Genomic DNA, 13,262 nt, shown 5'->3' on the forward strand with positions numbered 1-13,262 from the left:
TAACATCACTTATTTTCTGATCTGTCGGAAGACAGGACAGTGTCGCTGGACTTCAATGTGGACGGGTTCTTGTTGTTTAATAGAATAACCAAACAAACGTGAACCATTCTTGATACAGTGTTTGAAGGGCCAGGAATAGAAGCTTTCGGTCTCCTTCCATCAAGGTAAAGACAAAACTTTGAATATAAATATCAGGTGCTTCATCTGCGATACACTAGCGAGAGCGTTTATACGTGATAACTTCGAAGCCGCTTCGTACGAAGGATGCTTAAAATCCAAAGACAAACGCGTAAGAGTAAATATAGGTGGATCCTAAATGGTATCATATCCTTTAAGCAAAGCTGATGCCCGTACCGACAAATTGTATCGATCGTTCAACTATGGGAAGCATCACTTGGAATACATAGTGGATAGGAAAAAGGTGAAAACTCCGTTGCGCAACTTAGATGAAGATCTGGTTGAAGATATTATCGTTGGGGATTCCTTACACTTACTTCATATGGGATTAATGAAAACATGGATCAAAGATAGAACGAAAGGCGAGCACAACAGAAGAAAATGAAATTAAAAAGATGTACAGGCAATGGACAACATTATTCAAAGTATCAAACTACCATGTAAATTTGAGGCTTAGGTGTAATTAGTGTGCGCTAGTGTTGTGGATGCCGGCACGCGACCTGTACACACCTGGCACACCTGCGCGGCAATTAGTATAAAGGAACGCGCACACAGTCTTTCATCCTCTTTTGTCGGTTCTGTGATCCATGCACATCATCTACACAATTGGAAAATGTCGGTGGCGGGAGAGATCCACCACGAGACGCGCTCCCAGCGTTGGTCTGTGTGCTTTGTTACTTTGGGCGACTACTGATCCGAAAACGGGACATCCGTCGATTGGTGCCGTACTATGACGGCATTATTAGCTACTGCGCTACACCTCGCAGGCTTATTACAAAAACGTTCTCCAGGAATCGAAGCTGCTGGAATCGATCATTCTGAATCATTTACATCACCAACGAACTCGCTTTTCGGCAAAGGGTTGCAGTTGTATAACACGATGCCCGGACATGCAGTAGTGAAGAAAAAAACCGTGATGGAATTCAGACGAGGGTGTGTTTGATTCGTTAAAGAAATTATTATGTAGAATTCTGTAGCACTGTACTCGTCGGCACAGGCTGGAATGATAATGAATAATTATTAGTTTAAAGGCCGGTGCCGCATGGTGCGTGGCCCTGGCGTGGACTCTAGCGTGGAGCCGGAAGGGCAAATACGCAGTTTGGTATTTCCTTTTGGGGTTTGTGCTGGAGTGTGGTACCGGCTAAAGAGTAGAAATTATGTAAAGAAAAACATAAAGAATCATAAGCGATAAGACGACATATTTTTGAGACACGCGCGCATAAAAGTGGACAATTGGAGCATACACTCTCCGATAGGACTACTCTTCTCCCAGCACTCGGTGCTATCTTTTGATTTTAAAACTGTAATCGTTTTCCTAAGATGCCGCCGAAAACTCAAAGAAATCCCAAACCCAAGGAAACCCCAAGAAGGATTGTAAGTATATCGAACAATAATTTATATACACGAAATAATTAATCCTGTATCATCGATCATCAGTCAAAGACCTTTAAACGATTCTAATTTTTTTTTAGATTGATTGGTTGCAGTTTAGAGTAACTGCCGACAGCAGTAGCAAAATACCCTGAATGAGCAGTGTTAGTCTGCTGGTGCGGAAGCCCGGGCAAGCAACGCCATGCACAGGCAAGCCCAGCATGGACCTGCATGACGTACCATCAAATCGTGAAGTCGGCTTCAGTAAGCCTTTCTCCCCTTCGTAGCAGTAGCCCAGATGGTGCCAGCGGGGAAGGATCAGGGGAAGGGAAACGAGGTGGTTTTAGTGAGGTAGGGCCCTTATGGTAACTTCTTGGGTCAGTCCTCAGACTGGTCTCCAAGGTCAGGGGCTTTGTGGGCTTGGCTTGCGCCAGGCGCACCTTGGAGCACCGCTTTGCCCTTGGAGTTCGTCGTAAAGATTTCCACCTCGAAAAAAAAAAACATCGAGTTTGGAAATTATTCCTGTGAACTTGCCAAACTGATGTGGAACATGTTCTTTTAAAAATTTAATTTAAACAAATATCTGGCTTCATGATTTACACATTTTTCTATCCTCCAATCACTGTCCAGGAATCTGAAGGTTGTTACGAAGGTAAAATACGGGAACATTAAGGAAGGCTAATGTATACCAGGTGTATGCATATGAAACCGCCTTTTTTTTATCAAGAAAAAACGTTTATTCTGCGAAAATGGAGAAACTCTTATTCTTCAAAGAAATGGCAATAGTTAGCTATACATTTTTCCTATCTTTTAGGCAATTTACAAATACCTCGCCAAAAAAAAAGTCGATCTTTTGTTTCGAACCAATTACAGGTCGATTTTTTCGAACTTTTGTAAGAATGGAAGCGTTGCTCAGCCAGTATACTAATTAGCTAATTAGCCGCAAGCGATAAATGATCCCAATTGAGGTCTTGTATAGTCTTCTTGGCCGGTTTTCCACGGTGTGGCGAAGCATTTTCATCGAGCAAAGCAGTCTGTTTTATCAATTTCGATATTCCGGTCGATTTATGCGGTTTTTACGGTTCGAAATCGATAGAGTGTTGCTTGTATAGCTCGCTAATAACCCTTTCGCCCAATACGGTATGCAATTCGGTGTCTTCTAACGTTTTTGGTGGTTTCTCGCCATACTCGTTTGTTACATTAAAATCGCCATTTTTTAATTTTTAAAACCACTCTTTGCATTGTGTTTCATAAAGAGCATGCTAACCATAAGCTTCGATTAGCATTTGATGCGATTCTATCGCCTATTTTTGAAAATAGAGGCAGAAAATGATCGATGTCGGCATTTTGCAGTTTTTAAGGACGGAACTTGCCATTTTGTACACAATGAAAATATTGGTTGTAGTGTGAAATTAGAACTATTGCGCACCGATTTTGATTAACAGATGCCGAACGAACAAAATGAAACACTGAGAACGGTTCTACGGTTCCATTTGGCTGAGATATAGCTATAAGAACACGGAGGGCGGTTTCATATGCATACACCTGGTATATCATTTTAGATGACGCATCTAGTCGGCGAGCATTCTATTGGTTTTATAAAGTTTTGTAAAAGGTACATGACACTATATAAAACTGCTTATCCCCTTTTTTGTCGTGTCCTATCCCAGCCGGTAGCTTCCCCTCCCGAGTGGGGAAATCGGTGAACACCGTAGTGCGATCATATTTTGGCTCAAGTCGAATTTTCTTGCATTACTCGCTCTTCGCGCCTCTCTTGGTGCTGCCCTCTTTTCCCCCAGACCGATTTTTTTCCTGTCTCGTTCTTCGCCGGATCCTGCGAGGATCATCCGTGTAAAATGCATCTGTATGCGATCGAGTTTGAGGCGCAATGATAAGTTCCTCGAAATGATGAAAATGAATAGCAGGTTTTTCATTGGAAAATGCATCAAACACCGCTCAAAACATTTTCAAAAACCATTTTAATTTATGGATAATATGTAACATTGCATTTCATCCGATTTACAGCACTTTTTTGAGCAATGTTTTGCCTTTTTGGCAGAGATGAGCTATCAAGGAACTTTTCAGGCAACCACAGCCTAAGGACGCGCGAGGAAGGGACGGCGATAGTTCTCTCTCTCTCTCTCTCTCTCTCTCTTTCTCTCTCTCTCTCTCTCTCTCTCTCTCTCTCTCTCTCTCTCTCTCTCTCTCTCTCTCTCTCTCTCTCAGATCTAACGATCATCATCGTTGCTTGTTTGCCCGGGTATTCAGGAGTATGTATAATCAATATTTCAAACGCACAGCCTTAAATAAATAAAACACGTAAATAAGTATTAATTATGTAAATAAAACACGAGTTAAGTAAATAAAACACGAGTTTGCTGGAAGTAAAAATGCGACCCTTTTTTTGCTTTACAAAATCCTACAGGATGCCCTGCAGTCAAAATGTAGTTATAGCTGTTTGTAGCTAGTATTCAAAACCATATTTCAACGAATCAAAATGTAATTCATTAGTCACCAATGTAGATGGGAATTCCCAAACGAGTCAACCGCGTGCATCGCGTGCGATCAACAGCAGCCACCTCTATTCAGAGTGATCTTTCATGCGTAACGCATACCATACCGCCAGAGAGCTAGAACTCACAGCAAAACCCTTTCCCTCTTACCGGTTTATTCGAGAGTATTTTCATTCGTTTCAAATAACGCATCCAAGAAGTTAACGAGAACCGTTAAGAAGGACAATCGCAGTCGGCGAGCAAACAAAACCGAACATAGAGAGGCCTACTCGAGTGGAGTAGCAATGTTTTCGTGTGCGTTGCGTGATCGTCGCCAGAGCCGACCGCAGATACTTTCCATTCCACCGATGTTGGTCCGTCGACGATTTGTTGTTTCGCGCTCATCGCGAGCAGATCGCCACGTTTCGATCGCGCTGGTAGTCAGTAGGACGTCCCTGGTTTAGCATTAGAATATCTTGTTTCTAGTAGCTACTGTGAGTATTAGTTAGCCCAGTGATCAATTGTATCAATTATTTGTGTGACGTTACCGTCTCTATATGATGTATTTGACTAGTGATATCTAAATGTTATACTCGTTCATCATCCAGTGTAGGCCTTTAAAACGATCGAAATAGTAATGTTTTGGAAATTCATTTTACCAAATTCCTCTCCTGGGATAACTTATGATTTAGTGCGGCCAATGAATCACTTGCTATCGATGCGATCATCGGGCGCCTGATCATTGACAGAAGTTCAGCATATTTCGATGGCCATGGGTCGGACGCTTTACCGTTACTTTATGTGCCTCGTAGTGCCGTAAAACGAGTGTGGTTGCACACCTTCTTTTTGGCAAGTGAATGTGTGAACGAGCCGCAGCGAACGGTGCACACCATCACTAAAAACCGTGAACCCGTAATTTGAAAGAAATTTGAATACCACACTCGTAGGTCACCTTTACCGCCAGCGTGCTGTTAAAATTGTCGGTAAATCGAGAAAGGTAACGCGTAATTTGCCACCCGTGATCGGGCCCTGTGCTTTCGAGTGACGCTGGCGACCAGGGGATGCCAGTGATGGCTGCTAGCACTGGAACGTGAAATAGAAAGTGAAATTTACCGCATATTATGAAGGCAAGATGCACCGGATGTTCCCGGATGGTAGACGAGCGTACGGCTTTTCGGTAGCTACGGCGGCACATCATAACACCTGGAGCTTTTGACAGAATCGAGTACATAAACGATAAAGAAACACAAATCGGTGGGATCGTAGGTGCAGTCAGTAGGCGTAGCGAAATGGAAAGCATGGCTTTATGCAGCGGTGTATGATCGAAGCTTTGGCCATACTCATTAATCGACGGTATTAGAATCAATGAGCCGAGTGAGAATAAGAATATGAATGAAACAGATCTATTGCAATAGCTTGATTCATATTCCCAATCGGCGAACAACATGCTCTCTGGGACCTTCTGCAAGGTGGCTCCATGCGCACACGGAATCTTCTCTGGCATGTGGGGAATGGAGGCAGCATAAACTTCACCTAACATACACCCATACAACCAACGATGCTGTACGATAAGCGAAAAAACCTGTTTCTCCTGTTTGGCTAGTTTGCCGCCATAGCTTGCGGCATGCCTCGGCCGCCTTTTCTGTCCCCTCTAGTGTCTCTGTCACTCCGGCAGCCACTCAGACTATCGTCGTCCATGCCCCTTCACCTTGATTCACAGACACAGTGTGTCAAGCAACCGCAAACCGTAAGCCGTCCATTATGGACACACTGATTTAAAATCAAATACTGTGCCAAGCTGCACCGGACTTGACATTATTGTCTCGTGGTTAACGATGAAATAGTTTGATCAATTCTTTCCAATATTAGTGTATTAATGAGGTAAACATGCGCTCATACATGTTTATATATACACAAAAACATTTTAATACATACTCTACCTCGACCGGTAACGTGCCAAATCGTGCTTTTCTCTGGTGCTCTGTGGCACGGTGCGATGGTCTGACCTCGGTGGTGTGGTTCTGCCAATCAAATCGAGTCCGATCTGCCGGACTGTTGAGCTGCAGAAAGTAAAACCCATTCCGTTCGCCTGCCATTCGAATTCCCTAGGCCTGCATTGAGACCTAGGTATAGGGTTTACTGCAAGTCATCCATCTCGAGCTACGGTTCCACAGCATGTGAATGTTCCCGGTGTCCTAGAGCTTTTGATGGAACACTTCGTGTGTCACTGTCCACGGCTGTATTCGAGAAACGAGCGTGCTCCGAGCGGATGCCAATCAATCGCTGGAGGATCCGTAACAGTCACTTTTAATACTAATATGCAGCATATTGGTTTCTACATGATTGCATGCATTTAAAAGTGATCGAAGTTTACCCTTTGCTTCGATACAATCGGCTACGCTTGTTGAGCCTTTTGAATAATTCACGCATCTACCTTATGAATAAACCATATTTTGCACTTCTCAGGTGTAGTGACGAGCGTGGGGTCTTCGGACAGTGACGGTAGTGTCACACTTCTCCATGCTAAGTGCGCCAATCGTCCCCCATTCTAGCGACATTGATATGCTTTGCTACATCCAATTCCCATTGCAATCGACCCACAAGCATGTAAAAATAATTGTTAAGTCATACACACGGTGAAGCAATAGCACTTGAACTGTTTACAATAGCCGGAACTAATTGTACCTAATGGTATCTCTATTGTTATGATGAAATTGGGAAAGCGTGCAAGATAACTATTTAAAGCACCAGCTAATAATGTTTCAACGATCAAACATGTTCCAATGCGTCGCTAATACTGTTCGTTCATTCATTATGAATGGAGCGTAAATACAGAAATGACTCAGGAGTTCCCCACAAAATCTAACACCTTCAGCTTGGCACACTTCAAAAGGAACAACCTGTAAACTCATTTGCCTACAAACGTAAGATGTCGAAATGGAGATGACTTGCCGATGAAATTGGCGTTTCGTCGTTTCGTATTCGTGGTAGCAAAAGACCGAAAATTGAACCAAACGAACGATCGACGAGCACCCTAGTAGTCCTTGACACTAAGAGTAGATCAATATGACAATAGCCCGAAACTATATTCGCAGCCGCCTATCCGTTCGGTCTGCACGGCTTCGGATGGGCAAATATTTAAAATAAAATCGAACGGCTGACCACCGCCGTTAGTCAGCTGCTGAAAGGGGTAGTATATCGAAAGACGCTGAACATCGTACCGGCAGTATGAGTGAGTTTACCGCAGGAGGTTCCGAAAACTCTTGGAGTGGGAAAGGAACGTGAGCGAATGTGCGCGCCTGCCTGCCCGCCGAGAGCACAAAAAGCTGTTCACCTTACATCAAATGCGCGTGTACTTTTAATTTATAGTCGTTGTCTCGTTTTCTTCATCTTCTCTCCAGGCTGGTGTCGAATATTCGGAAAGGAACTGAATCAACGGACGGCAAAGAATTAACACGGCAGCAGCAGCAGAGTGAGCGAGTTAGCAACAAGCAGTAAGCGGCCCCAGCCGGGTCTAGGCAACGCAAGTCAGAGAGGTGGTGAAGGTTGCCCTGCGCCAGTAATCGTGCGCCAATACTGGAAGAAGGGGGTGTTGGTAGAAGGTCTCCCCAGTACCGGCGGCAAGCAGCGGCCAGTTGCACTAGGCGAGTTGAAGCCGAATGAATCGTGCGAGAGTAACGTTAGGTAGCGACTAGCTGCTACCACGCCCGAATCTTCGTTCTAAGTATACCAGTAACGCCTAGTCCGGTACTCGTAGTGAATCGTAGTTGCTGTCAGTTGTGTTTTGTGTTTCGGCCAGCTCCCACGCTTATACCCACGGTTTACAGTGGCCTCTAATGTTTGAACGTTCCGGAACCCAATGAGCTCTCCTCATCACGGGTATTAGGGAAGTGTTTTGTGAGATACGATTGACAAAGCAATAGTGTGGCAGGTACTAGACCTTACGTTACCAACGAAAGATAACCTTCAAATCTTCAGCGCTTGTGCCTTGAACATTTGGAAAGGTTTTCATCTTCTGGTTGATCTACAATTGTCACCGACCAGTAGTGTCCAGTGACCAGTGAAGTGAACAAAATGTTTCGAATCACGCGATCATCGATGCATCGATTGCTCGTCACCGTTTGCTTGCTGCATCTAACTACATTTATACCCCGTCCAGCCCTGGGCAACGACAATCTACGTGTAGCGTACCAATGGAACCAAATCGATTTTGAGTTTTCCAGCGACACCGAGCGACAAGAGGCTCTCGCCTCGGGGCGTTACATCCCGGAAAATGTAATTCCCGTTGGACTGGAAGTGTACAAGAAGCGACTCTTTCTGACACTTCCCCGCTGGAAACAGGGCATCCCGGCTTCGCTCGCATACATCAACCTCAACGGTAGGTTATCGAACAACGTTCTTCATGTAATGAAATGCAAACCGGCGCCATCTAGATCACGAGAGACTTTAATCGCCATGAAATGGAACGCTGGTGTCACATTAGTGTAATCCAATCGCTGCCCAATGTCTAGGTCGTTTGGTGGAGGTAGGCGTGCCGTTGCACTACTGGCTTTGCCCGTGACCGTGATCATGAAATAAGGAAGCCCAATTTACACGGACACGATCGATTATCTTTGAATCGAATTCACACGCCCCTTTGGGGGTGCGCGTGCTGTTGTATGTACATCCGTGTACATTTGTTAATGATGCGCGTGGCAGAACCGCTTTTACAAGGCTACTGAACCGTGTGCCTACAAGCTACAAGCTTAGCAATGCCAACGCTCTATGGCCCATTGATCAAAGTTACGGACAAGAGCTAATACCGGTGCTTAGCTTAAATCTTATAGACCATTTGTTACCAAGCCACATGTAAATTAGTCGACATGGATAACTTTTTTCAAGTTCAACACATGTGCAGCTTGTCCGATGCATGATACAGTATATTTCAGACACGCATATGGCCATTGACAACAGCCAATTCGTTCTTGTTTGCGATTTCCATGAGGTGTAAATGTATAGTTGGTGGGGCGCCATTGTTTTTGTACGTAAACCCCACGCTCCCGTAAACCCCACGATGAATCACCGGACAACAAACCAGCAAGTTTCCTCGCCCTGAGGGACCCCTTCTCTTGTACCCATTTGACAGATCTTTCCACAGCTCTTTCCATATTCCAGAATAGTGGACCGTCAAGTGACTCACATATATTTTACGATCGAAACTTCGCGCTCGATCAATAACCTTAGTCACTATAATGACCTTGCAACTAATGCAAAAAACCATCATGGCTACGAGGCTTAAGAACGACCGGTGCATGGATTCGCATGACTAGATTGGTTGACGGGGCACGGTAGAGTGAATGTAACGTGGTTTTAAGTGTACCACAAACTGCATAGTCTACTGAATTTACGATAATATGCTTCAGAGGCAGTAACACAAGAGATTTTGGAATAATAAAAGCATATTACTGCTTGCCACAAACAAATATATCTTACCAACCTCTAGAACACATTTATGCAACAAAGACAATAATTCGGTTGTCATCCGTTACTTTTTAATTGAGTTGACTGAAACAAACTACTTTGCGATACAAATAGAACGCTGCTTTTCGCTAGCTGATTTTCGCACCTTCAATCAATTTTGCCTATTGCTACTAATAATAATTATGCTGGTGCCCCAATTATTGGGGTGAAGGCAGGCGAAACGAAGGCGAACCTTGATCAGTAATTTACCCACAACGACGCTGAGGTACAGCCCATGAGAATCGTTGCATTGCGCTCGGACAAGGACCACCGAATAGAATCAACACCAGCAACCAATAGCCAGGGTCGCCTGGGTTCACCGGAGCACAATGTCACATGGAAATAGCATTCACAGTCTCCGGACTGACGATTGTTTGCTACACACCAATCTTGCACTTCCGGCGTGTCTACTTCCCACAAAACATTTCCTTTTCATTTCTTCGCTTTTTTAAGTTGTATTTTAAAGGTTTAAAGGAAAATAGAAACTATTTTCTTTCCACCTGTAAATGGTTTATTCGTTGAACATCATATTTCCTAATTTTTGCAATATTTTTTTATACCATTTGGATGCCTATGTTGCAATGATATAGTATATTATATAGGTTAACCAATTGACTAACATATTGAAGAAATGAGTTTCAATAATCTAATTAATCCCTTGCATCCTTCGCAGAAACGACAACACAATCACCACGTTTATACCCATACCCCAACTGGAGTGCGCACCGACGGTTGAGTGAGAACGACGCACAGGAAATAGTATCACCGTTCCGGATACGAGCTGATCGTTGTGGCCGGCTATGGGTGCTAGATACCGGTGTCGATGAGTTGCTGGGCAACACGACCGTCTTTGCACCCACCTCACTGCTGGTGTACGATCTCACATCCGATAATCTACTTCGCCGCTATCAGTTCCCCAGTGATCATCTCAAAGAAAATTCATTTTACGCAAATATTGCTGTAGAAGATGCAGTTTGTGACGATACGTTCGCATATGCGGCCGATCTCGGTAGCCCAGGTCTGGTGGTGTACTCCTGGAAACAACAGGAATCGTGGCGAGTGAAGCATCACTTCTTTTACCCGGATCCACTAGCCGGAAACTACAACATCACGGGCATCAACTTCCAGTGGGACGATGGGCTTTTCGGACTTGCACTCTCCAAGCCGCAATCCGATGGCTTTGCGACACTCTTCTTCCATCCGCTGAGCTCACTCAATGAGTTCTCAGTGTCCACCAAGGTGCTGCGGAATCGAACCTACGCGCTTGACACGAGGAACTACAAGGAATTCAAGGTTCTTGGATCGCGCGGTCCTAACGGACAGGCCGGAGTGGCCTTTCTCGATCAGAAAACCGGGGTCATTTTCTACGCTCTTCCCAACCTGAACGCGGTCACATGCTGGAAAACATCCAATCGCGCATTAAATTTTAAATCTCTCGGCCGTGTTTATATGAGCAGCGTCGAAATGGTCTTCCCTAATGACGTCAAGGTGGATGACGAAAGTCGGCTATGGGTACTGTCCGATCGGTTACATCAGTACATGTACGAGTCCCTCAATCGGAATGACATCAACTTCCGTGTCCTTACGGCTACAGTAAAGGATGCCATTCAAAACACGGCCTGTGATACGAACATCAAACCCCTGCCAGATATCATCACAAACCTCGGTGACATTCTACGGCCATCGACCAGTACAGTGGCTCCAAAGAGTGGATCCAGTGTGGCACTAACTCTTCAGTCTAATCGTTTCATCACGGTGCTGCTAGCAACAGTCATTACTCTACTTTTCTCATCGAACCTCATCACAACGTAGCTCACGACATGCTCCGAGCTGTCGCATCACGATCGGGGAATCATTAATGTTTGAAGAATTTCCAAAAACCGTTGCAAACCATTACAGCACAGATGCGATTGTAAAACAATCACATTGGGTGAAGGCAGAAACAAAGCTTCTGGTAGCTTTTTTTGAACAAAAATATTTTTTATCAGTATTGTATAAAGTATGATTGAGCAGGTCCATTGAAGAGGAAAAGAAAATGTTTATTGTTGATTATCTCTAACAAACTGTCCCCGGAATGCAACTATCGCTCTTTTTAATGCTGTGCTAGCAACCATGTCCCGATGAATCGAATAGCAAATCAATCCAAAGCACGAGCTAGGTGATAACCCGCTCATATCCGCCTTTCCTCGACCTGTCATCCACCCTTACCCCAACCCCAGCCCACCCATCCACCCAAAATTACGCCTATCAAGTGATCAACCTTATTTAACGGCCATATTCCCTGCAGTCTTTACCAATCATGTTCTGTGAGCAGTTGTGTCATAATTGTTAATAATTAGTCAACGTACCAAAATAAAAATAGGAAAAACGATTTAGAACACTATCGAGCTGGAGTATTCTTTATAGTGAATTATTTTAAGAAGCTGTTATTCTTCCTCGTCACTCATTCACTCGTGTTGTTCCCAGCCATTACAATGCGACAAACTATATTTCCTCAAAAAATTAAATTGCAACCGTAAAGGCAACTGACTCACTCCTAGGAGTTCTTAGTAAATCATTTCAAATTTATCTATTCTTACAATCATTCAAACAAAAGAGCCTTGTTTATCAATAAACATACAACAGTTTCAGTTAAGTGAGAAGTATTGTTTGTTGTTCCATCTGAATTATTTTGTGAAACTTCCTGAAACTACTAAACTGAAACATGTATCAATAAACGTAACAATGCAGAAAATAATTTTGACTCGGTTTCCGATAATATTACGGAAATATGTGAATCATTGACGAAAGGATTCTGTGATTGTTAAGCTCCAGGTAAAATTGACGATTTAAAAAGAAATTTTACTTCTCTTTTTGCTACTTTTTAGTTGTACTTTACAAGTCACTTGTAAACAAATTACTTGTAAAATCATTCAACTGCTGCTGTTAAATTTTTGACGATATAGTTGCAAGGACATTCTGCCACTGAAGAACTTGCATGTTTATTGATTCACTTAAAAATAATGAGTCCATTAGAATTATGGCAGAAAATATATTGGGATCATCATCTCAAAATGTGACCTGAGGTAGGAGATTCGGTTATTCATAGAAAAAATACACCACAATCCGAACAGGCTTGAAGTCCTAAATAGCTGAGGAAGAGTTATGGAAAATACTGCATGAAAAAAAAAAGTTTTTCCATCCCTGCAAAAAGTTTACCTTTTGGCTGATTTTTCCGACATATAAAAGACCTACATATAAAAAAGTCGTATATCAATAATCAAACAATAGATTAGTTTTTTATTCTTCTTTACTTTGCTTTTTATTTTGAAAAATAACCCACTAGAAAAAAAGATATTACAAAAATAGTCGAGTAAGGTACGTAAACCACACCAAAAAAGTTTATCCATCCTTAAATGTTTGTCTTGTTTAATATTACACATCACCTGCATCGCTTGCAATAAAAAAAATCCTATCATATTTACATTAATTCTACCACAATAGCAGATCTTTTTGATACATTTGTTCTTTCCAATCAGTTACAATTCCTTGCATTAAAACGCTGCTTTTGTGGTTCCATGTTAATTAAATTTACTCTCCAAAATCGACCAGATTTTTCGATTCGATTGCGATCTTGCAGGGATGGATACACTTTTTTTCATGCTGTATATAGATTGGAGTTCAGAAAATATTGTCATCATTAGAAGACTGGTTACAACGGATACTCAACCGAATGCCTTTAAA

General features: G+C 43.0%; 2 protein-coding genes across 5 annotated transcripts in view; one reads left to right on the forward strand and one right to left on the reverse strand.

The window, feature by feature from the left end:
• LOC125948066 (protein yellow) overlaps positions 1-12,913 on the forward strand; it is a 31,333-nt gene extending 18,420 nt beyond the window's left edge. The window contains exons 1-3 of one of the 2 annotated variants that reach the window (XM_049673738.1): positions 4,371-4,534; positions 7,442-8,418; positions 10,213-12,913. In XM_049673738.1, the coding sequence (XP_049529695.1) occupies positions 8,115-8,418; positions 10,213-11,351 (1,443 nt within the window). In that variant the 5' untranslated portion in view covers positions 4,371-4,534; positions 7,442-8,114 and the 3' untranslated portion in view covers positions 11,352-12,913. Of the gene's footprint in view, positions 1-4,370; positions 4,535-7,441; positions 8,419-10,212 lie in introns of those variants that run through there. The other variant, XM_049673739.1, reaches the window with a different exon arrangement.
• Positions 12,914-13,252: 339 nt separating this feature from the next.
• Positions 13,253-13,262, reverse strand: part of LOC125948065 (BUB3-interacting and GLEBS motif-containing protein ZNF207) — a 12,454-nt gene continuing 12,444 nt past the window's right edge. For all 3 annotated transcript variants that reach the window (XM_049673737.1, XM_049673736.1, XM_049673734.1), the window contains one exon: positions 13,253-13,262. This exon is cut by the window's right edge. The gene's annotated coding sequence lies outside the window, so the exon portion shown is untranslated.

The sequence above is a fragment of the Anopheles darlingi genome, chromosome 2, assembly GCF_943734745.1.
Source record: "Anopheles darlingi chromosome 2, idAnoDarlMG_H_01, whole genome shotgun sequence".
Lineage (NCBI taxonomy): Eukaryota > Metazoa > Arthropoda > Insecta > Diptera > Culicidae > Anopheles > Anopheles darlingi.